The following is a 24,320-nucleotide window of genomic DNA, read 5'->3' on the forward strand; positions in this document are numbered from 1 at the left end:
GTTGGTAGCAATGGTACCATTATGAACGGCACCGCTGCTACCATGCTCCCCATTCCCATTGAGCCCTATGAGGGTTCAAATGGGAATGGGGACATACCGGGTTTGGGTCCCGCGAAAGGGGATTACCGGTCCCTCGAAGGTCGGAATAACCCAGTAAATCCCCTTTCGCAGGACCCAGATCCGAGTTTAGGGGTAGCCATGCCCTTATTAAGGGCATGGCTACCCCCAAACTCGTAATAAGTCCCAGTATCTCTATCAGTGATCAGAGGGACCTGCATTGAATTATGGATTGACAATGCCGTGGTGTGCATGGGCTAACAAGCCAGCAGCTAAGGCAGGGCATCACTGTGATCTGGAAGTGTCTCGGATAAACTCTCAAAAGGCATGACATTCATAACAGGAGGACCATTTATTCACGAATGCACTCTTTTTGTTGATTGTGAACTATACCAGTGAGTGTGTGTAAGTGTTGCAATGCACATATTGCAGAGCATATGAAACAAGAACATCATGACAAACCTCAATTAATATATAGTGTAGTTCCATCAAATGAGAGCAACAATTTGAAACAATTAATTTGAGAACTGTGGGGATCGATTCTGCCCAAAGGCTCTCTTTGACCAGTTTATAGTTGAATACACACAAGGAATATCTAAAAGGTTAACAACCATTTCCTCCAACACTATAGCAGTGTGCCCAGACCACAAACTCGGCCACATAAGATAAAAGCCAGGCACTCACCATCAAATGGCAGGATTTGAAGAGGTCACTCTTTATAATGCTGCAGTACCGCTGAGCCCACACCTCCCTGTATGGGTTGCCGGAACACGGGTTGGATGGCACCACGTTCGGACAGCTTTTGGTAACTTTCCAGCTATTGCCAAAGTTTTGTGCACTGGACTCTATGGACTGTCCCAGGGTGGTGAAGTCATTGTTACCACTGCCGTCGAAGTTACCGCAGAGACCACAGACAATGCCCTGGGAGAAAAGGGAATTTTTAGGATTAAGAAAGGAAAACCTCTAAAAATGGAAGTGGCAGCCCACGCAAAAAGTACATTTCAAGTTACTTGGCACATGACAAAAGGTAAAAGAGCACCGCACAAACACAAAATCCAATCTCACTGCCTCAGCCACGGGACAGTTTATTTCTCCTTGATTGAACTCAATAGATGTTTTCAGTATCTTTTATGGCTTTAGAGATTGTATGTGTGAATTGTTGTGCTGATGTGATGTTCTAATGAAGAGAAAGGAATCCGACATCAACCCTTTTTCAAAGTTCCCTTGTTGTAAACACATGCAGCCTATTTTCACCGTCTTGTGCAGATCCACAGAACAGAGCCAGCTCTGGTATTATCAGATGTTCTTCTAGTACTCTGTCAATACACCCCTATCAATGAGGTACCATTAAAGAGAGAGCTGTAAGATCAGATTTGCATAAGGCTCTTGAACTAGCAATCCCAACAGAGATGGCTAATGTGTGCTGTTCACGGACTCTCATTTAGCATAGAATTATGTTCCTTTGTGAACTGGACTAAGCCAAAAATACTTATTACCCATAAACGTTCATACAGCCGCAGGCAGTAAGGATGTACGCCCAGTATATTGTAATGTGCCTATGGGTTCTGGATGCAAGATGATGCATGCAATGCCTGTGAGGCTATCAGCATGTGCAGTGTGATTGCTCAAACAAAGGTTTCATGTGTGCCAGGTAGAGTGTGTGACAGCATGGGATGGTCAGTGTCCCTTAGCCACAACTTCTTACTGGAAATACATATAAGTGCACATCTAACTGGAGAGTCACATGAGCTTCGGTACAAGGCAGTAAAGTTGTCGCAATACAATACCTACACAATGTGGAACGGGTGACCTGTCCTCTTTTACACTATGCCAAAACATTCCTCTATGGTTCCGCCTCCATGATGTTCAGCTTCTCCTCGCTATTTGAAAGCACGTGGCTAGCATTTGAGACGTAAATGCTCAGCAATGTTTGTTTCAATTTGAATTGAGGAGCCGACAAAATCCAAGGAGAGATTTAGTAGTAAAACTGCAAGATCCCTTAACCCCTTCAGTGCCAGGCTATTAGGCAGGTCTATGCCAAACGGATGAGCATACTCGTCCTTGGCACTTGCTGATTCATATGCAAACATGTGAAGGGAGACTTTGATAGCGGCAGTAGGCCTAGGACTACCTTTGGCACATGATGTCTCATCCCCACCCCCAGCATGTATAGAAAAACAGCTGTGATTGGATGAATACATGCACATGCACTATGGAAATAAGTTATTTGATTTCAACAAACATTTCCTGCTGAGTTATTAATTAATCTGAACAGTGATTTGAAAATGCAAAATTGTCCTCATCGATAGATAGGCCCAAGCGGAATATAAATTGGGCAAAACGTTTAACGACAGGTAACACATTTACATTGTGAATTTTGTAAATGGAATTCACTTGCATTCTAATACATATACGAACAAACTAGTTAAGTGCAGAAACTGTTGTGACTTTTTCTGGCCGAACTTCTAAATACCTGTTTGGTTAAGCTATCGCTAGACCCTTTGAATTGTGATTAGGTTCAGTGTGCACACATGTACATCAAACAGCAAATACATCACAAAAGTATAAGGGGAAACGCCTGTCCCTTATTTGTTCTTCTGTTTCTGTAGGTGAACATAAGTAGATGGAAGCAGATGTCAGACCCACTATATGAAATCACTTATTTGCCTGGGGCCACTTCCTTATTTTATGGAATGATGGAAATCGGATTGTAAACAACTCGGAAAATCTCTCTGGTCAGATTGGACAACAGGGCAAATCTAAAAATAACATTAAAAAAATACAGACCCAAAATAGTGTAAGGAAAAACAAATATACATCTGGACTGGTTTCTTTGGACCCACATGGTGACTTATGTTGCAAGATGAACAATTATTTTCAATATATTATTTTAAAACTGAGTATATGCATTTTAAACAACGTATTGTCACTATGTTATGAATTCCATATCATTGCATCAGTACTCTGTGTAAGTGAATAAACACATTCCCAGAGTGTAAGGGAGTCAATACAATGGTGAATATGTTGCAGCACTGCGATATATCATATATTAGCTAATATGCAAAAGTATGAGTCGTATGAACTGTCACAAACACATAAGAAATGCTATTGCTAGAAGTGTTCGGAACACTAATCCCCCAAATACTGACTGTGATATAAATGCAATCTACCAACGCCTCAAGAATTCCAATATTTCCAGACGCAGGTCTACATTTCTGAGATGACCCAAAAATTGGAGAAGCCTAACATGGTATTTGATATTCACACCTTGGGGCACATGTCATTCATGACATCATCTTCGTTTTAGTAAATGACATGTATGTTGCTTACCATGAATGAAGCCTCCAGTTTGATAGAGACTGTTGTCTTCTGATCCCACATGATTGTTGCGCCATTGGAAGTGGTGACCACATAATAGAGTCCCCTGACAGACAGCTGGTATGACACTGCAGCTGCTTCACGACTAGCATGTACCATCTGCATCTGGCCTTCCAAAAGACGAATTTCATTATTCTGGAATGAGAAATGATTGGGTCACGCATGGAGATGTGAAACTGAACAAAAATCCTGCAGATGTGTGATGCAAACAGAAGTGAAGTTCTAAATCCGAGTCTCCCGTGACAGGATTCCACACCGCTGGAGCCATCACTACCACTCTCAGACTGAAACCGTATTGAGGAACATGTTAATTAGTTATCAAACTGAATGCATCCATTATGACAATAAACAAAACAAATCAAGCATATATATTGACGTTGGGATAGAATGGAGTGGAAATGGTGTGTATTAAGAAAATCATTAAACCATGTTAAATTAAATATCAACTTCACTAAAATAAGAATATGCAATCTAGATCAATAATGGGAAAAGTAGGATGAAAGCAGTGAAAATACTTGCATACCACATTCATACATTATTGTCAATCATTCTCCACAGGTGCATTTGACGAGGGTTTAACATACAGTATTACAATACAGATGATCACCTGCTCATCCGGTCAGACCACACCAAGGCCAAATTCCCAAGGATCAAAATCCATTTCAGGAAGAAGAAACGTTCTCTTTGCCAGTGAAGTCAATGTTAACACATACCAAGGAAACCTGAACATACATTTAGGCTGAGCTCTCCGGCCATATCCACGACAACTTTGTACAGTCGTGAGATCCGGCTGAAATAACTGTGTACGGCTCACATTTTTTTAAATCCTTGCCAGATCAGGGTCTTTACATAGAAATGCACAACCTTTCAAGATATATATTGAGGAAGATTTCTAAACTATATTCACCATATATGAGAGTTTTTTCTGTGGCGATAAGCCGTTATGTTGTGGGGCGATCTGAGGGTTATAGTTGACCTTTCACATATCATTGTGTGCAAGCATCACTTTTGGATACATTACTGCAAGTCGTGGGTGTCTGGTGGCTATCTGGATGAGTGGCTTACTGAAGAACACGGTATCATATGCAAATTCATAAAGTGCTCTGTTGCCCCAGGGCACCCTTGTGCTGCAGCCAAAATCCATGGTGCAGGATAGACGTTCCTGCGCGTGGAAGAGCCAAGTCTTTATGCTTGGTGCAAGTAGAGATTGGCAGAGATACTACAGAGCTAAGAAGGAAAGAAGCTACATGGTTCAGGAGCTAGCACTGAGAATGTCCATCCTCTTCCAAGAAGTCAGTGGCAAGGGGCAACTGTTAATAGAGTAAGCAGGACTGAGCAGAGACTTCAACCTGGTGAGCTAAATGTGTGTTTGTCTCTTAGTAAAGAAGTGCAATGCCATTGAATGTCCGATTCATAGTACACAAAAACCGAAGGGTAACAATGGCCTTGTGGACCCGGAGTGGAAAATGCATGTCGCATTAGAAACAGCAGATAGCAATCTACCGGACTCATTCTGCACTAATTGCAGTCGCCAAATCAAGCAGGATCAAAGTGCCACATATAGGGATTTACTAGGTAAAGGAATAAAGCAAATTCACATACATCAGATAGGATGAGATGGTATCTGAGTTATGCGTGGATCATGGCGATTCAATGCACAAATGGGTGGATCCTTTAAGGATTGAGGTGGTAGAAACATGAGCCAGCTCATGGCACAACCTATGAGGCCACAGATTGATCTTGGACAGACACACCAATGCCACACTTGCAGCACAAGAAAGGGTCCAATGCTAACTGGCCAACACAACGAATTTAAAATGTATGCCTACTCAACAACCAATCAGACCTCCGTCATATATTATCTGCATTATTCTTCAAACAAATATTCTCTAGTCACGCTACCATGGCCTCTATGAGTGCTCTATTATGCCCGGTTCTATCACCTGCTTGTGAGAACAGGATCTGAGTATCTTCAGCATGGGAAAAAAAAAAGATGTTAAGGGCTGCCAGTGATGAATATAAATATTGAAAAGCTGGGGGTAAATAACAAAGCTGTAAATTACTACACAAGTCAGTGAATGAAATGGAGGTCTAAAGGGGGAACAAATAATGATTGGGTATTGTTTGACAAAACCACTGTTGCCATGCCAATTCGACAACACCATTTCCACCTTTCCCCATTTGACAGACAAATATTGATTGATCAATAGTGTCAAATGCAGAGGCAGAGGCACTGCCAACATTTGCCGCACAATGAAGGGTGGTAAGGCCTATGATTAAAAAAGAAAAAGCTTGTTTACACTGTCAGGGTAAAAACTAGTCTGCAGAGGAACACATCTCCCATTATATGTAATATGAACCACATAGAGGTGTACTGGAAACACAAGGAAGGAATTAGGCCGAATATTGGAAAGCCTGGAAAGATCCAAGTTGGGTTTCTTCAACACAGGTAAATGTATATCATGATAATTAGCTATGGTACTTCACTGCCAGACCAAAGGGAAGAGTTGAGAAGTAATACTAATGGGGGGACAATAATTTGACTAAATTAGTGAAAGAAGAAAAGAAGACAAGGATCAAGTTGTGATACTGAGTTACTTCAAACTAATACTGATACCACAGTTTCCTCAAAGCCAATCTCAAAATTACAGAGAAATAAGGATAGAGCTGCTGGCCTGTGGGATTACCCACAGTATAGTTGATTAACACTGATCTTAATCATTTCCAACTGTTCTTTAAGGACATTGTTATTTGACTAACTTTTATTAGTGAAACAGCTAGTTGTTGCTGCCTACATCATTTTATGATATTCAAGAGATTGCTTTGTTAAAAGCCATTTGATCCTCAGAGGAGTAGTGATGGCTCCAAATTTATTCCAACACTTTGGTTCATTTGAGGCAATCTGTTATTCCTCAGAAATCCTAAAAAACAGACTTAACAGGCTGGGATTTGGAGTTGAATTTATGAGAGCCAATAATAGTTGAGATTTAATCCCAAAAAGGTGCTCAGTGAATTAAAGCCAGAGTCAGTGACGGATGGCCTAGCGATAAGAAGCTTGTGATAATGGTCAAGCACATAATCTTACACTGATTGTGGGATGTGGTGGGAGACAATGGGCGAGAGAGGGAAGCTGAATGATTTAATAAGAGATTAGCAATTATAAAGGCAAAGGTTTCTTCAAGGCTAGAGTCAGATGAACGAGGATGATAAGCTACTATCAATCACTAGAAAAAAAAATGCCTAAAAAATGTAACTTCCATGAATTCTAGAGTTGCTCCTGAAGAAATAGAAAGCAGGAAAGAAGAAAGGGAGGGCTTATAAAACAAAACGCAAATCCACCTCTGTGGAAGGCAGGGCACTCAATAGTCACGATACTACGATTAGCAGGAATGTCATGCAACAGAACCAGAGAGAGAAAACCAGGCCAACACCGGGTCTCAGACAATAGGAGCAGAGCTGGGTCCTGAGGCAATATCAGTTTGTGCGAGAAGAGGTGATGCTTTACCTCCTTCATCGAGTGCGTATCCACTGTCTGACTATTTACAGACCACGGCCTAAGGGACAATGACTGAATATTGTGTGGACGATCATCCGCTCCTCAAGTGTCCCTCATGGAATATCTGTGGGGCTTTGCATAAAGACCAGAGCATTGCAAATCATGATATTCTTCTATTACAAGCCCTGGCTGCTTGCAGTTTGACTTTTAGAGGGGTTTTGTGCTTTCACTCCTCCAGCTACTGGTCGTCTGGCTGTTCTCTTTTCTACATCTCACAAGTGCCATTCAAGAATTGGTTTCTAACAACTCTGGTATTTTTCAGTGTATTAAAATGAATATTATTGGTTCCTCAACAACATACGCCTTTGTTAAGTTCACACAAACCCCATTAACCACTACAAGAAGTAAATTATGTATAAAAGCTGAAAGAAACGTATCTATTACATTCCTCATTTACTTGCCATCTCGTCCATTTGTAGATTTGTAATCAGATCTTAGCTTTGTGTAAAATGGTTGTGCAAGGGCAACAGTCACACACTCTGAATAGGCTAAAAGTGTGCTCCATCTCATATAATGAAGCACACAAAAGTACTAGTGAAAGTGGGCGCACACCCTGAAATATTTCTGTTGCACGCCTGACCTTCCATAATACTGACAGCAGGTCCCTCTGTTCCTTCTTTCCATCCACTCTCAGAATAGTTGCGTTGATCCTCAGAACATCCTTCCAGTCCCCATCAAGCAGGTAACAGGTTTCTGAATTGCTGCACTGCCCTCCCCGTACCCTGATATTTTGAAGGTTTTGGCACACACATCATCTTTTATAATGCAATGGCAAAAAACTTGTGGCAGGGTGCCATGGAATTGTCCTGATGATCAATTTACTGAAATTGAAGCCAGCACACATAATCTAGCCCAGCATCTCAATCATCAAAAGTGACTATTGAAGATAATTAGCTTTTGGCTAATGGAGGTAGTGTTCACAGCGCTCTCTCCTGTGGTTTTCAGAATGAGGGATTCTCCCAGGTCACCCCACCGATTTACAATCAGGTAGCCATGTGGTAGGTTAGCACATTTCACTTGCAAGAGCTGAAGGCTGAACTTGCTTACTGCTTATTTGGCATGTCAGGGCATATAAGGTCACAGCCAGAGCTGGAAGGACAGAAGCTTGGGTGGCTCTGAATGGGACAGGTAGACGGTAGGGATCCCGATGTTGTGGTACAGTAATGTACTGAAAAGGCCAATGGGAAGATACAAGGGACAATGGACAGGACTGGACATTTAAGGGCCCTGGAATAGGTGGTGTGACAAATGGGGGATGTGGTCACATACTGACTGGACGAAAGGTGAGCGGGACTTAACACTTGGAATAGCATTACAGTGAGTGGGGATCAGAAATGGCGGCTAATACACAGAAGCAGAAACAATAGCGGGAATACGTGCTCGCACATTTCAACGTAAGGTGATCGGCAGAGAAAAGGTGATTCATAATGGTCTCCCTCCTCGAATAGAACCTGCAAAGGTGCATACAAACAAACAAATTTCGCCCAATAGTGCGTCACCGGTACAGTTGAGATCCAAGTAAAAATTCTGTTCATTTGTGTTAGACAAATCAAATTTCTACACACATTTGATCGGATCGGTTAAAATCAGCCCAAACAAAGTTAAGAAATTTAAAACAGTTTAGAGTAGGGAGTGAGAGTGACTCGAGGGAGATACAGACCGCTATTTTGATCCTGATGGTCATGGAGCAGATGGCACTGGTGCTGCCGCAACTAGTGATTTCACTGATGACGCGAAAAGTGCCAGTATTTGGATTGTTGGGGCAGAAGTCCTAAAAGAATGCAGAGAAGAGTATCCATCAACAGTTGGTGGTCTTTATGGATCACAAAATGTAAGACACAAACCACTATGTCTCTAATAGAGGCAGGAATAACCACTGCACATACAATGTACACCGTACAACCAAATAACACAAACAGAAGAGGCCCAATGGACAAATGGCAGAGACAAGCAGTGGAAACACAACATAGACACCCGCATATGGTCTCTTTTTTAACATTTATTTATTTGAGTTTTACAGATATCAGTAAACCAACACTCGACATGTTATGATAGGCAATTATGTTTCAGGGGTTCAGCTACAATTTGACCAACATCACTCTTCAGGGCATGTCAGGGATGAATACACAGAAGCAGATACAGCACTTGTCTCCAGGGCAACCACCCTCTGTAACCAAAGTACCACTCACTTATCTCCCACCCACTCATTATATCAACACAGCTGCTCTCCCATTGTACATGCATGTGTGTTCCCTTGTATTGACAACTTGGAGGTATACCTCTTGTATGTTACATGTCCCTGCGCATCTGCCTTCTAGCTATTGATCCGATCCTGTGAAAAGAAGTTCAGGAATGGGTCCCACCTGTTCATGGTGGTTTATCATCTCTCGCTCATCTGAGATTTAACAGAATCATTTCCCAATTCATCCAAATCTCTTGTCCACTGTGTGTTGTCACACATTGCATGCAATATAATGTACTAAGCTCAGCCCTCGCCTACCTTTCCAAGTCTCTAGGGCAGGTAAGTAGATTCAGGTTCTGCTGGGACTTCCATGCCATTCTGAGCCACCTGATCACCAGGGCTAGGTTTAGAATCCTACCTGCTGGTGCTCTTTGGGATCTCTGGGATCGGAGGCCCAATAGGTATTCTCCAGGCATGTGTGACGAACTGATTAATTTGAGGTTCCTTAACCTGTCATGGACTTCTGTCAAATATTGGGAGACCTTTGGATATTTCCAAAACATGTCCTTGGGCGTACGTGCCCGTTATAAGTGTTCGTAACATAACATAACACATGGATCATCTATGCATTTAATAACTTACCTTTGGGGCATCTTTGGTCAGAGTTGGGGAACATTTGTGCCACTCCCCCGGTGTCAGATAGGCTATGTGCAGACTATTAACATGTATTGATTTAGATCGCTGGTTTCTTGACATTTTTTTAGGGTAAGTGAGGATTTATTCCAATTCTGTATTCTGGAAGGTGTGACCCAGGTCCTCCTCCGAAGCCCCTCTGATTTTCATATAAGTTAGAAATTGTCCCACTGGATTATCATATGTATTTCTTTATTCATCAAATGATGAGAGAGGACCCTCGATAAACATATCCCTCATGCTGGTACGCCATGTGGTTCCCATTGTGAGCGTGTGTGATGCAGAATTGTGGAGGGCAGAGAAGATCCAGATCACAATGGGATTTCTGGTGAGTAAGGGACTGCCATCCTCATTAGGGCACAGGTTTGTGCGCCTATTTGGATTCTGATCTTGACCAATGAAGCAGTGTCGCTCTCTTGAACTCCCATCCATTTCATAGTGTATGGTTCCACAGAGCTTCTTAACAGTCTGGCCTCTAGGGTTTCGTCATCAGAAAGCCACACATCTACATAATTTAGCTAAGAGGCAAAATAGAAGTTTTGAAAGTCTGGTACCTGTAGTCCACCTTTGGTGGTGGACCTACATAGCATTTGCAATGCAATGCTGAGTCTCTTATGACCCCACAGTAATTTTTTAAGTTTAATATCAAGGTCCATAAAAGCATATCTATGGTATTAGAACGGGGATATTAGCAAAATAGTAGAAGAAGCATGGTAGGCTAATTGATTTAATTATCATGATCATTCCAATCAAGGAGAGCGGAAGGCTAATCCAGAACCTCAGTGAGCGGGACAATGGTGTGAATGCTCTGCACGTGTTGTGTATGTGCATTTCTAGAGTGTCATAGTGTATGTCAATGCCCAGATATCAGAAAGTGTCTAGACACCATCAGAACCTGACATCAGCTAAGATTGTGTGTGGTATTTGGTTGTTACAGTGTAGGGGGAATATGCCTTATTTGTTCCAATTGATTTGCAATCCTGACAATCTGCCGACGATCTCAAATATCTCGAGTATATAAGATTGATTTGTTTCTGGGGCATTAAGAGAGAGCAGCCCATTGTCGGCATACAAAGAGATGAGCTGGCGTTAATTTCTTATCTGTCTGCCTAAATCATCATATTGCTCTCTAAGCAAACTAGGTCATGTCTTCATCAATGGGCAAACAGTATTGGGGAAAGTGGGTATCCTTGTATCATCCCCCCTTGGATTCTCCATGCATCTGAGATTGTTCCACCCATCTGAACCCTAGCTATTGGCTCAGTATACAATGATCTGATCCGTCTCATATGTGTATCACCCAGGCAGCAGCGTTTCAGAGCAGCAAACTGCCATTTCCAACCTACCATGTCAAATGCTTTAATAGCGTCCAGGTACACTGGACCTCATCACGAGTTGGGCAGTATCCCTGCGATATTACTGCCAGGATACCGCCCGGGCTAATAGCATTACCACCACCCGGTCGGGCAGTAATGGGTATTCCCCATTCCCCAATGGGTCCGTTGGACCCAATGATGCATTTTCGGTGCACAATTAGCACATGCTAATTGTGCCCCAAAATGGTGATTAAGTTGACGCATTTACCCCAGCTTACAGCTGGGGGCAAATGCTGCCAGACTCCTGATTGGGGGGACCCTTAAATGCGTCAGTAATAGTGTTACCGCCGTATTTAAGGGCTACCGTTCAACTCGTGATGAGGCCCACTATAATATAATTATTTCCGTGTTATGGTACTCGGCTATTTCATGGTGCTTTCAGTGGAGGTTTTGTGAGGTGTCCCTCTCCAGTATGAAGCCTGCATAGTCTGGTACTATAATGTGGGGTAAGTGGGGCTTTAGGCTGTTGGCAATGATCATGCTAAGAATCTTGGCATCAGTAGTGAAAATAGATAGCGGCCTGTAGGATCCACTATCTTGGGGGGTTCTTCCCAGGTTTTAATACAGGGGACTATCAAGGTTTCTCGCATGGTAGGTGGTAGAACCCCTTGATCATGAGCATGGAGAAATGTGTTGAGTAAAGTCAGTAGTACCTGATACCACATTTCTTGTAAAGTGCAGAGGGAATACGATCTGTCCCCAGGGACTTGCCATTGGTAGGGTGGATACTGCCTCTCTCACATCTTGGATATTGAGTGGCTTGACATGGATCTGGGATTGTTCCTGTGAGAGTGTAGGCAGAGTGATCGGCTGTAGGCTGTCTGCAATATCTGTGTCTAAGTGTTCCTCCTAGCATGTGTAAAGGTTTTCATAGTACTGTCTGAAGGAATCATGCATCTGTCGTTGGTTGTGTGTAGCAGGTTGTGTTGGACTCTGCTATTATAGAGTCAATCATGGTACGTGGTTTATCTTCTTTGAGGACCTCTGATAGTATTTTACTGTGTTTTTCTCCCACTTTTTGCAGGTCTTCAGCGTATGCGGCACTGTCGTGTTTTCTCAGGCATTACCAAGCATTAAGACATTGAATTCTCAGTTTGCTAAGATCTTGTCCTATATTGAGCTGCATATTTAATGGATATCCATCTTGTCTAAGTTGTGTTCTAATTGTGTCAGTTGCCTAGTCAAAGTCTTGCGAACACCTGTTGTTGCAGAAATATGTGTACTGTGTATCGTAATTTTAAGTGTTGTCCACAGAGTATCTGGGCTCGGTGCCATGGGTAGGTTGTCTGTGAGAAAGTCATCAAGTCTCTTCTATAGTGACATGCTGTATTCTCAGTCTGTCAAGTCGCCATGTCAGGATGGGTGATCTCATGTGACAGAGTCCAAGGGTTACCACCAGTGGTGAATGATCCAACAGCGTTCTGCCCACATATTTTGCCTCCTTAAGCAAATGTACATGTTCATGACCTGTAAATATGTAATCTAGGTGGATGCCTTGTGGGTGCAAGTAACATGAGTCTGATGTGGAACAGGGATGGGATCTGTGCCATATGTCAGTTAGTTTGGGGTTGGTTACAATATGCAGTAGGGCTGACGTTGTAGGGGACGGACTACGTTTTCCCAGTGTGCACCTATCGAGTTGGGCATCAAGGGTACATTTGAAGGCCCCTCCCCACACCAAGATTGCCTCCCTGTGTGAGCCATATGTGAATAGTATACTCATAAAAAAGGGTGCAATGCTGACATTGGGAGCATAAATGTTGATCAAGCATAATCGTCTATTGTCTAGCCTTGCCGTCACTATCACCATGCTGCCCTCCATGTCCATTGTATTGATTCTGCTGTGAAGTGGAACCCGCTTCATGATCCAAATCAGTACTGTCCTGGTGTATATGGAATACGTAGAACCATATCCCTGGGCCCTCATCTGTTAAGCAGCTTCTCTGGTTTTGTGGAGCCTTGGTGTGTGTTTCCTAGAGGATTGCTATGGAAATTTGTTTCTTGGAGATGTATTGTTTTACGTGGCAGCCTTTCATGAAATCTATCAAGCCCCTAACATTCCAGATTTCTATCTTAACTGCCATCATCTGGACATTTAAACAGCATGCCTCTAGACGCCAACCCTGAAAGTGCCCCAAGCTCGCACTTTTTGTAAAAGTTTAGCCTAAATCTCACCTCCTCCGCCGGTTAACTCTCTCCTCAGTGCCCTTGTTATGCAATATCTGTTGAGTAAACCATAAACATAACTAGAGCTCATTGGTGGGTGCCATTAGAGAAGCTATCCCGTACACTGCATGGTCTGGCATGCTAATCGAGTACCCCCATATGTGGGCTACGATTCGAGCACAGTATACAGTGGCATGTTGGCATGCCAGAATTAGGTAATAGTAAAAGAAAAAGAATCGAGGAAAAGAAAAAAAGGTGAGTAGATATTGAGTGTACCAAAGGTAATAAATCCTTTGCATCATTGCTGGAGGTGTTCTCATGGCTACTGACAAAGTGCCCCTCCTGGAGACAGTGGGGCTATTCATTGTAAAATGACCAGGTTGGCCCATGGCACTTTAACCTCCCGTATCATGTTTTCCATGCCACTTTTGACATCCTCAGCACTCCTTCAAGCGGATCGGTGCTGTTCAACATTGCTTAGTCCTTGTCCTGGATGCATGTAGTGCTCAGCTCAGCTGGTCATTTCAGGATTCTTATGGGTTCACCAAAAGGATTGCTCTGGCATTTCCGAGTGTGTATCAGGAATTTCTTCATTTTCCGGGGGCAAGTATATCCGTGGTGTTGTAGCCAATTTGAGACTTCATGTGGGTTGTTGAAAAAGTCTGATGTTTCTTTATATATTACTTTCAACTTGGCCGGAAACATCAGCATATACCTCAGTTGCAGCTGACGTAATTTATTGTTGACGGGTGCAAACATTCAGCGTTGGTTCTACACTTCGAGCGTATAGCCCGGGTTGATGGCCAATGATATTCCTCCTCTCTGTATTCTCTCCCATTTCCTTCAATATCGAAGAATCAACCCCCCGCCCTTGTGATTAAGGATCTTGGCAGTGAGTGGTCTCTGTGAGGTAGCCAGAGGCGGTCATTGCAATGGGACTCAATAGGCTCTCTGCACAGTAAACCCCTGTGCGAGCCTTTCCACAGTAAGCCCCTGAGCTAGCTTGTTTGGGCCTATTTATTGGAGTAAAAGTTTTTCAACATATTCGGTGGGGTCCTGAGACTTCTTTTACTCTGGGAATCTGTTTCTTCATCTAATTTTGTTTGTGCATGCCCTCCCTTCTATGTCCTCCATTCTCTGTTACACAACCTTGTGCCGCCTTGCAAATTAGAGAGTTGCTTTTGGAGTTTGGAGACGTCTTCTGTTGCTTCCGCCTGTCTAGTTTCTGCAGTGCACACTGGATCTGCCAACTTCTTGAGATCTTGTCTCAAAAGGGTCACGTCAACTTTAACATCCCGTATCATATTTTCCAGTGAAGAGTGCAGTGCTGCAATATCCTCCAGTATTTGGTATTCTATATTGCTCACTTTATTGTCTCGACTGTCTGATTGTGTCTCAAGGGACTTATGTGTTTTTTGTGTGTGTAGAGGTCCATTTTGGATTGTGTAGAGTGAAATGTGGGCAATAGATGTACATACTGCATGCCACCAGTGGTCTCATGTACCCTTCAACCCAAAGCCGTAAGCAATATTGCTTTGCTATCAGTCTGGGGGTATACCTCCTGCGTCACCGGAGTATTGTGCTCCTGACTGGGATATAGCGTCAGTATCTATATATATATATTACAGGGCCACCCCCTACCAGCAGTGGGGAAGATCCTATTCAAGGACGGAAAGGGTTTGGGGCCTGGTGTCCAGTGTTTAATCACCTTGGCATTACTGTCCAAACTGCCCTGCGTATACATGCTATGGATCAATACTCAGGAGTGCGTTAGGATTCCTACTTTTGCTTCATTATCCATTGTTGGTCTCTCTCCCTCCATATCCCAGAGCTAGTTTTGGATCTTCCCCGAGCCTCATGTTAATTAGAGTTGATTCTGCAGTCCCCAGGCCACACCAGATGTCCTTGGCCTCCACTTCCCCACTGCAGCCAGGCAGCTCGGCAAAGCACCCAAGTTGCAGGCGGTCGGGGTCGTGCTCAATGCACTGTCGCCCTCTGTCTACCCAAGTCTGTTCTGTGTGTGCCCATCAGGCAACCCTTGTCACTCAAGTTACTCAACTTGGGATTCTTGCAGCAGCTACCACTGCAATCCCCTGATAGAAATTGCATCAGAGTTTCTCAGATTTAGGGTGCCCTCATCCTATTTCTGCTGCATCTAGATTCTACCTCGCCAGTCCATCCATGTATCTCGCAGCCACCATTTTAGGATCTAAGCTCCACAGAGTTCGAGGAGCATACGATGTCTCTATCTGTCTTTTTCAGGGGCCAGCAAGGGGCACAATCTGGTCAAGCTAGGTTCCTGGAACCTCCAATATGTTTTTCATTAGTGATCCTACAGTTCATCCATTGGATCAATCAATCATGGATCATGGATTCAGCGCAGGATCATCTCTATTTAGCTGCTCATCCACACAATGCCGCCCCCCACCACGTCTGATCTCTAACCGTAAGACATAAAAAATAATGGAGTTCAGGTACAGAAAGAAAAAGTGTAGAATCTATAGACATCTGACAGACAAGAGGTGTTTATTCTTATAGTCATTTAGCTTGGAAAACCAGTGAAAGACTCAATGATGTATCAAATATTCATGTAAAACGGATATAAACACATTTAAAAGGCCATCAATCTATGGTCTCTATGTATGCAACAGATGTGCCGAGTAGGACATGTACATTCAACTGAGACATCCAGTTTAAGATGTATTTTATTCTATTAGAATGTGTGTTTAACGATGGCCCTACCAGAGGGTCTTGGGACACCTTACAAGGTTCAAAGGCAAAAGAATGGGAGGTGAAAGAGAAGTTAAATTTTTTTTCAGTATGATAGAAAGATTATGATATACATGTGATAGCAGGGGAGATGAAGGGCAGTGTTATCTGTAGGGAAACAGGTATGTTTAGAGGCTCTTTCGGATGTGAAGGGGTAGGGTGACCATGTCCTTGGAGCCCATTGGGTAAATGTTTGCTTTTGTGTGCAAGATAATCTACAGAGAAAAGAAGTGTATCTCCTACAAATATACAACAATCAGTGAACATATGAATGACATGCAGGTAAGATGAGCGACTTGAATGACAAAGACATACAAGAGAGACATCCAGTGTAAGACTGTAGGCCTGGAAAACACACGCATTTTAAGACCTACAATTATTGAAGAGACATTCTGATACAAAAGATCAATATGCACTACAGTTATACACATTTAAAAGATGCCAACATTTTGGAAATAAGAGTCAGTAAGCCACACTGATGTACAAGAGGGACACACGTATAGCTTACACTTGTAACAGGCATGCAAAGTAGAACATACTTTGCATAAACACGAGCCAAATAGTAACATGATAGAAAAAAGGACTACAGAGAAGGTGTCTAAAGGAGAAAACGCGAGGCATTCAGCTCTCCTATCTCATGTGCCGCTCTCTCTTGTTGGCCATCCAGTAAGAACGGCCCTGGCAAAAGAGAAATAGAATGCCCGCTGTGCCCCTAACCACCTGCTTGGATGGGCTGCCATAGTCAGTAGAGTTGAAGAAAGCTGCATTCGTCAACTTGCTACAATAAGTTACCTACAGAACTGCCCTCCTCAGTCCAACTTTCTGTAATGCTAGTGAAGCAGGAAGGGCATGCGAAGTGCAAGGAAACTAGCTTTCAGCCTCCCTGCACTCACCCAGTCCCGCTATGAAAGAACATTGGAACATGGAGATGAGAGTCACAGAGGACATTATGGAAATACTTGGGAACTATGGTACTCTGGGCACATGATTGAAATAAGTGGCAAATTATGTGAATACCTGAATAAAGCTAGAACCTAACAAAATATCACAATTGTTATACAAAGTACAGCACTATTGGCAATACTTGGCTCTCCCTGTTATTTTTTGTACTGGTAAACACGTACATTGTTAAATGGATTTTATATTTTCTGTTGCAAGTTTGCATCTTGTGGTGCACTATTCTTAAATTCAATGATGCAGCACTGGAAGATTTTAGTGAGAAAAGGCCTATTTTTTCTATTCATTGGACTAATTGCTAGTCGGCACATTCAGCATCTTACAGACATTTAAATCCACAATGAACTACTTTGAACAGTGTGTGTACTATGATCAAGTGAACCAGTCCAAGTACCTGGGCTAGGATGTAATCACAGTTGCTTTTGAAGTCAAATTGGCTCCCATCGAAGCTGAGGAAGTGCCCACTTCCATACACAGAGCAGGATCCTGCGCATGGGTTGTCTGTGCACGTCCACATTCTGTCCTGACAGGTGCTGACGAGTACGGATGCAGGTAAAGAGAGAGGACACAGTTTAATCAAATGCATTTACAATTAAGATTTTAAAGTTATAGTTGGTCATGCATTCATTTCCCCTTATATCTTCCTTTCAAAGTGAACATTATTTAGCTGTGCAATGTTTCAGTTATATTTTATAAATGTATAGATTTAGGGCTTATGTTCATACCACAAATACCTCTTATACCTTCAGAATAGCCATGTGAATTCAAAAGACTGCAGTTCCACTTGAAGGTTTGTTTTGTCATGATCATCAACAAATCTCAGGGGCAGACTTTAAAGGCAGAATGGATTGACCTAAGGGAAGACTGCTTCTGACATGGGCAGTTTTACGTGGCCTGTTCTCGAGTGAGCTCACCTAACTCTGTGGAAATCCTAGCACCTCAAGGGAGAAGCACTAATGTAGTTTACGCAGAAAAGCTCAAATAATTTATTTTGTAGGTTGCAGATGCCAAATAAGTAATTTTTTTTGTCTGTCTCATTGTCTGTAATTACAACACAAATGAAATTCTGGACATGCATCAATGGAACAACTATCTTTGTTTTGTAGCCAATATGCCCCGACCAACTTCTGCAATGAATATTGCTTATTACCTTAAGATATCAACCTGTAAATTATATTTTGTAGAGTTTGAACAAAAAAATCATGTGTTTTTTTTAAACAATTGTACCAAATCCCAAAATCCATGTGAAGCTGATGGCAACAGCTAGTGTATTACTAAGAAACAAACCAATACCACCACTTTAATCTCACTGGATTGCCATTAACTCCAGGATGACAAGGAGTTTTCGGAGAAGAGTCAGAAAAAGATCCTGTACTTCAGTGATAAATATACCCCTTACATGCCATGAATTCGACAATATTGACTCAGAGACGGCTTTAGACTTAGCAGCTGTGCTGTGTGAGGGAGTGGCTTCATCAATTGGAGTCAGCAGGACCCAGGAGGTAGGTGCTGGACTCTGAACAGAATCGAGACTGAAGCCGTAGCCACAGCTATAGCACTATGGTAGCAAAATTGACCACATGTTACTTTACATTGAAGATGGCTGTGGCTAAACACGGCCATGTGGGGGTGGGGGGTTCAGCCGGGTTTCTTAGCTTTGGCGTTGTCTCGCGCTGGGGTGACTAACAATGGGCGAATTCACCAAGCCCACTAAGCCCAAATCCACTAAATCAACTAATCCTGTTAAGATTAAGAGCAACAATGGCAGGTAGATAAAAAAAGGCAGGGGGTTCACACCTTTACATTACATAATAGTGCCAAAAGCAATGCCACAGACATGAAATGGCCCAGGGGAATACAAAGGGGTAAATAAAATAGTATTGCTGCTTCTGCCCCTTCCCAGCTTATGTTGCACTGTGCTTTACAAAGCAGCATTACTGCTGCATTACGGCCACATTACCACACCACCCAACTATGGTTTTGGCGGTGGGGTGGAGAAGAAATCTCCAGCAGTATGCTGGAGGTAATTCCCCCACCTTGCTGCTAAAATGCAGAAATGTTGGTTGAATTACCGCTAGCTGAATTACTGCCACTGATAATTCTGCCGAAATCCGCATGGAGTGGACTCCTTTAATGGGGACTTACACCGCCATACAGCCACTTGTAATCCAACGGTAGCTCCACCAGACCAAGTGGCATTAACAGTAATACAGTTTATGGTATTCCAGTGGTAAATCTGCCAGAATACCGCCAAACTAGTGTGGCTGACCTGTCAGCTGTCAGAGTCCCCACATTTCCAATGGTCTGCCCTATTTGAAGCCTCTGAAAGAGCAAAGACCCCATGCAACACTCTATCACAGTGCTGAAATACACCCTCTGGGGGCCTTTGAGAACTGACAGTGAAAGAGGGGCTGAAGCAAGCCTGACCATTTAAGCAATAGAACCCGAGCATCGGGGGCATTACCGAAGGCCCCGGGGCATTTCCAGAGTCGGTAATGCCCCCAACGCTCGGGTTCTATTGCTGATTTAATTGCGTGACTGGGGCACTAAAAGCTTTTTTTTTTGTCCCGAAACGCTGCAGCGCTTCGGTGCTGCAGCGTTTTGGGAGAAATAAATTAAATAAAAAATGGGTGCCGCCATGGAAAGGGAAAACGGAGTTAGTTTTCCCTTTCCATGGCGGCCATCGGGAGCGGACGCAGCGCGTCCGCTCCCGAAAAAGGATCAAAAAGGAGGTAAGTGGGGTTCGGAGGGCCAGAGTGGGACGGGAAAAAAAAACAAAAAAAAAACGGACCTGCGTCCCCGGCGGGGATGGCCCCGCTCCGAGTCTCCACACGGCTGGAGGCTTCCCTCGTCCTCCGCCGGGGACATAGGACCAAGAAGGTAAGTTGGGGGGGGCGGGTGGGAGGGAGGGAAGGGATTTTAAAAAATAAATAAATAAAAGACTTACCTGAGTCCGCGGCGGGGGGCGAAGGCAGCCTCTCAGCCGCGGGGAGGCTCGGAGCGGGGATGGCCCCGCTTTGAGCCTCCTCATTGGCTGAGGGGCTGCCACGCCCCCTGCCGGGGACAAAGGCCGTGGAATCCCGACAGAGGGATTCCCGGCCGGGTAGGGACCTGGCGAGAGCCAATCAGAATGCTTGTTGCATTCAGATTGTCTCTCGCCGGGTTACTAATTATGCATATATCAGATTCTGTGTAACACTTCAACTGAATCCATGGAGTCCATGGGGTCTTCATTTTTTCTCAATTGATAACAATCTCTCTAGAGAGAAGCGCAGAGTTGCTGACCAGGTTCACTACGATCTGAGTCCGAGAAATGGAGCTGAAAAGTGCTGGCGGGATCAGGCTGACTGATTGGAACAGAATCAAGGCAAGCTCACAGGCCAACCATGATAAACATTATTTTAGGACTTTCAAATCTGGCCCCTGTTGTAATATGGGAGGCCATGTCCTTCCAACCAATGGAATTTACAATGCCGCCACTATGATGCTGCTGACCAAGTTCCAGATGAAACTAGGTTGCAGTGGCCTCTTCTGTATCATGGACCAATTGTGGACCACCTGGGTGCAAAAACGGATGAATTCTTGGACTCCTCATTGAAAATGGGTGCTTTATTACTGAATACTGAAATCACCTGAACTGTTGGAGTCAGTAATGATAGTAAGGCTGAATGTCACCAACTATTCTCACTATAGTCTAAAGGTGGGGGCACTCTAAGAACTTTCTCAGGGATCTGTGTACTAACATGAGCATGAGGACCATCAACACGAACTACAAAAGCCTTAAGGGTCCCTTGTGCATTCCCACACTGCTCTTCCCAGGTGCCCTCCCAGAGAGTAAAGGTCATATTGATTTCAATAGAAGCACTTTCTCCATGCCTCACAATTATCAGACACCAGTCTCCTATGAGGATAGGTCCAAGCCCTTTAAAGAGTAATCACTAGAAGATTGTTACTCAGGGCAGCGAGCAGCGGAAAAGGGCCAAAGACACCGGAATGAATATAACTGGCAAAGAGCTACAAGGGGCATTGCATCTTCAACATGTGACAAGAGAGCTTTTGTTGGGTTTTGATGCTGTTGCATAACATTTGCAAGGGTACAATGTTAATATTGTGTGGAATTGTTTTTTTATTGTTCCCCTGATGATGGAGTACATTTCTTTTTGTGGATTTGTTTCTGACTGGATTCTCGCGGTGTAGTGTGCTTTCTTAGCTTTCAGAACTGTCCAGTTGTCGCTGGTTGTTAATTTGATCCATTTGATTGTAGTTTTATCTCCATTGCTTTTCTAGTTTATTGTTGGCTTTGGGAGTTCTCTCAGTTCCTCTGTTAAACTTTTCATTGTGAATGTTTTCAGTATGCATTTGTAGAATTTTAAGGGTGGCAGTTAATCTAGCACATTTATGATCAGTTTCTCTTGAAATGTGTCCAGTGTCATTTCATTTAGCTGGGGTGTGTCAGGTTTGGTCATTTCTAGTAATCGTGTTAGTGTTTCTAGGTCAAGTCTTTTTTGTTTGTTGCTGGGTGTTTTATGTTTGTGGGTATCGTGCAGCTAAGGATTTTGACAGTGAATGGAATCATATGATGGCCACTCCAAATGATTGGTACTGGTGGGTCAGTGGCGAGAGTCCATCCCTTCAAAAGATTGATGGTGTTTCCAGCTCTGTGTATGAGTCTTTTTACTATTTCTTTGAGATTGAGAGTTTCCAGTAGCATGCTGAGGGCGCCTGCTGTGGTGTAATGTTCTCTTTCAAACCGAAATGAAGTCTCTCAGAACAATGATGTCGTGATTTTTGGATATTTTAGCTATGGCATCAGTGAGTTCTGAAGTGAAGTTAGGGTTGTAGTTGGCCGTTTTGTAGATCAGAAGGAAGACTATGTTGAATTGTTTGTTGAGTTTGAGGTTGACTAGGAGAGATTTTCAGTCTTTTATGTCTGTTGAGGGAAGGAATGTGGAGGTGATGTCATTTTTGCGTGTTATAACAATTCCTCTCCGCTTTCTCTGTAAGACTATATTTGTTTCTAGTTGTTGGATATGCCTTCATAAGAGATAATGGTGTCATTGTCTGAGAGCCATCTTTCTGTGCAGAAGTGTTATGCTCACCTGATATCCCGAGGGAGTCTGGAAGGCTCTGAGATCTGGAACCCTGGATGCGTAGTTGCCCAGTGCCGAATAATGAATCTTAGTTATTTGTAGGTGAGCTATCCGTCCTGCGTTTCATGTGCAGGGGCGCTTGACGTTTGTTGGTGAGCTGCCGAGTTGCTTCACTGGTGCAGTACGCCTTCCTTGGGCCCATGACTGCTGTGACCCCAAATCTGCTGGTAGGCAGGTAGATTTGTTAATTGTAAGTCTTTGTTCTGTTTATGGTGGGAATTCGTTAATGTCTTTATCTCCTTCTTTTCAGGTGCAAACGTCTTGATGCTGGCGTGCTGGATGGAGAGGCGCATTTCTAGGTAAGAGAAGATAGGCCTAGGTAGGTCTTTTAAAGCTAACCTGTGTTTTCTTCTTCTTCTCACAGGCCACAGTGGTGCTGCGAGTGGATGAGAGCGTGATGAAAAACAGGCCCCCGGAATCCGTTAAGGTAAGTACAGTGCTATGCTGTTGTTTAATATTGAAAGCGAACCTGAATATGTATCTTTTTCTTTGCAGATGTTGCCGTGGTGCTCCAGATGGAAGCGTGGCATAGCGCAATGGAAATCAGGTAAGACTGATGGAATTCGATGTTTTGGAAGTACGCGTTCTAATATTTTTTTTCCCTTTCTCGTTATTGCAGGCTGCAATGTTCGAAGAGCAGCTGTGGAAGCGGTTCACTGGAAGTCCTTAAGCCAGTACTCACAGGTGAGTGATGTTTCTTCTTATCTCGGTTTCCACAGATTGCAGCCCAGTTGAGATGCTGAGTGCTGGATGGTGTTTTCTCAGGTAAGACAGAATAATCTTGTTCTTGTTCTTGCAGGATTACAGGAAGATGCTGAAGACCAGGAGCTGGACACCATGAGCGTCATGCTGCTGGTTGCAGAATAACACGAAGCGTGTTCTGCTGTCAAGGTGTTGTTTATATAGCCCAGGTAAAGTAGTACCAGGGAAAGTAGTTCCAGGTCTGCCACACCCAAAACACTAGACTGCATGGCTTGGTTCTTAGAACTACACTGTGTGGGTGCTTCCATGTTGGATTTAAAGGTCCATGAGACCTAGTTTGAACAGCCCTTCCTTCCTACATACGAGCCAGGTGCCAAAGGCGCCAGCACTGGCTCCAGGAGCCTTTTTGCAGTGGTTCTAAGGCCCTCAGGTGGGAGCCTACTTGTGGCACAACTTGTGCCCCCTCACAGTGGTCATGACAAGAAGAGAGCATGAGTGCTGCCTTCACTTAGGAGACCATACATTTCCATTAGTACTTTGCCATAGATTGTATCTTGACTAGGCTGCTGTGTAGTGTGTGCATTAGTTTACATTTTGGCTGACTTCTTTCCTCGCTGACCGACCCTCCCAGCCGAACTTGGGTCCTTCCTCTCCGATATCTTTTTCTCTACCTGTGGTGTCCCCCAGGGGTCTAACCTCTCTCCCTAGCTGTTCAACCAATACCTGGCACTCCTTGCCCACCACATTGCCGCCCTCTTCCACAATTTTCAGTGCTATGCAGATGATACCCAGCTTATTTTCAGGCTACCCTCTGCATCCTCCTCTCCCTCCCTCATCTCTGACTGTCTGTCTGCTATCCAGGAGTGGTGTGCCGCCAATGACCTCTGCCTTAATGCCAGCAAGAATGAGATTCTACTCATCGGCACACCCACCCCCTCCTTCCCTGCTGCTCTCTGGCAAGCCTCTCTTGGCCCTCTTCCTGCTCCCACCTGCAAGGCTAAAAACCTTGGAGTCAATCTCCGACTCTAGACTCTCCTTCTCCCCTCACATCTCTGACGTCTCTAAGAAGTCACACTACCAGCTGCACCTCCTCAGAGGTATTCTTCCTTTCCTCTCCTTCCCCCAGAAGCTCACTGTCTCCAGAGCCCTGGTTCTCTCTAAACTGGACTATTGTAACAGCCTCTATCTAAATCTGCCTGCCTTTACCCTTCGCCCTCTGCAACTTATCCAGAACAGGACTGTGAGACTTGTCCTTGGCCTTAAGCCCAGGGATCGTATCTCTCCAGGACTGAAATCTCTGCACTGGCTCCCAGTGGCTGCGAGGATTAAGTTCA

The 24,320-nt window shown here is 43.7% G+C and overlaps 1 protein-coding gene across 1 annotated transcript in view; it reads right to left on the reverse strand.

Moving 5' to 3' along the window:
• LOC138503906 (mucin-5B-like) overlaps positions 1–24,320 on the reverse strand; it is a 447,355-nt gene that overhangs the window by 167,990 nt on the left and 255,045 nt on the right. Inside the window, exons 20-23 of the mRNA XM_069623991.1 lie at positions 17,529–17,667; positions 8,652–8,762; positions 3,388–3,570; positions 742–978 (exon numbers count right to left, since the gene is read on the reverse strand). Of these exons, the coding sequence (XP_069480092.1) occupies positions 742–978; positions 3,388–3,570; positions 8,652–8,762; positions 17,529–17,667 (670 nt within the window). The remainder of the gene's footprint in view (positions 1–741; positions 979–3,387; positions 3,571–8,651; positions 8,763–17,528; positions 17,668–24,320) is intronic.

Source organism: Ambystoma mexicanum, chromosome 11 (assembly GCF_040938575.1).
Source record: "Ambystoma mexicanum isolate Mex_15411 chromosome 11, UKY_AmexF1_1, whole genome shotgun sequence".
Taxonomy (NCBI): Eukaryota; Metazoa; Chordata; class Amphibia; order Caudata; family Ambystomatidae; genus Ambystoma; species Ambystoma mexicanum.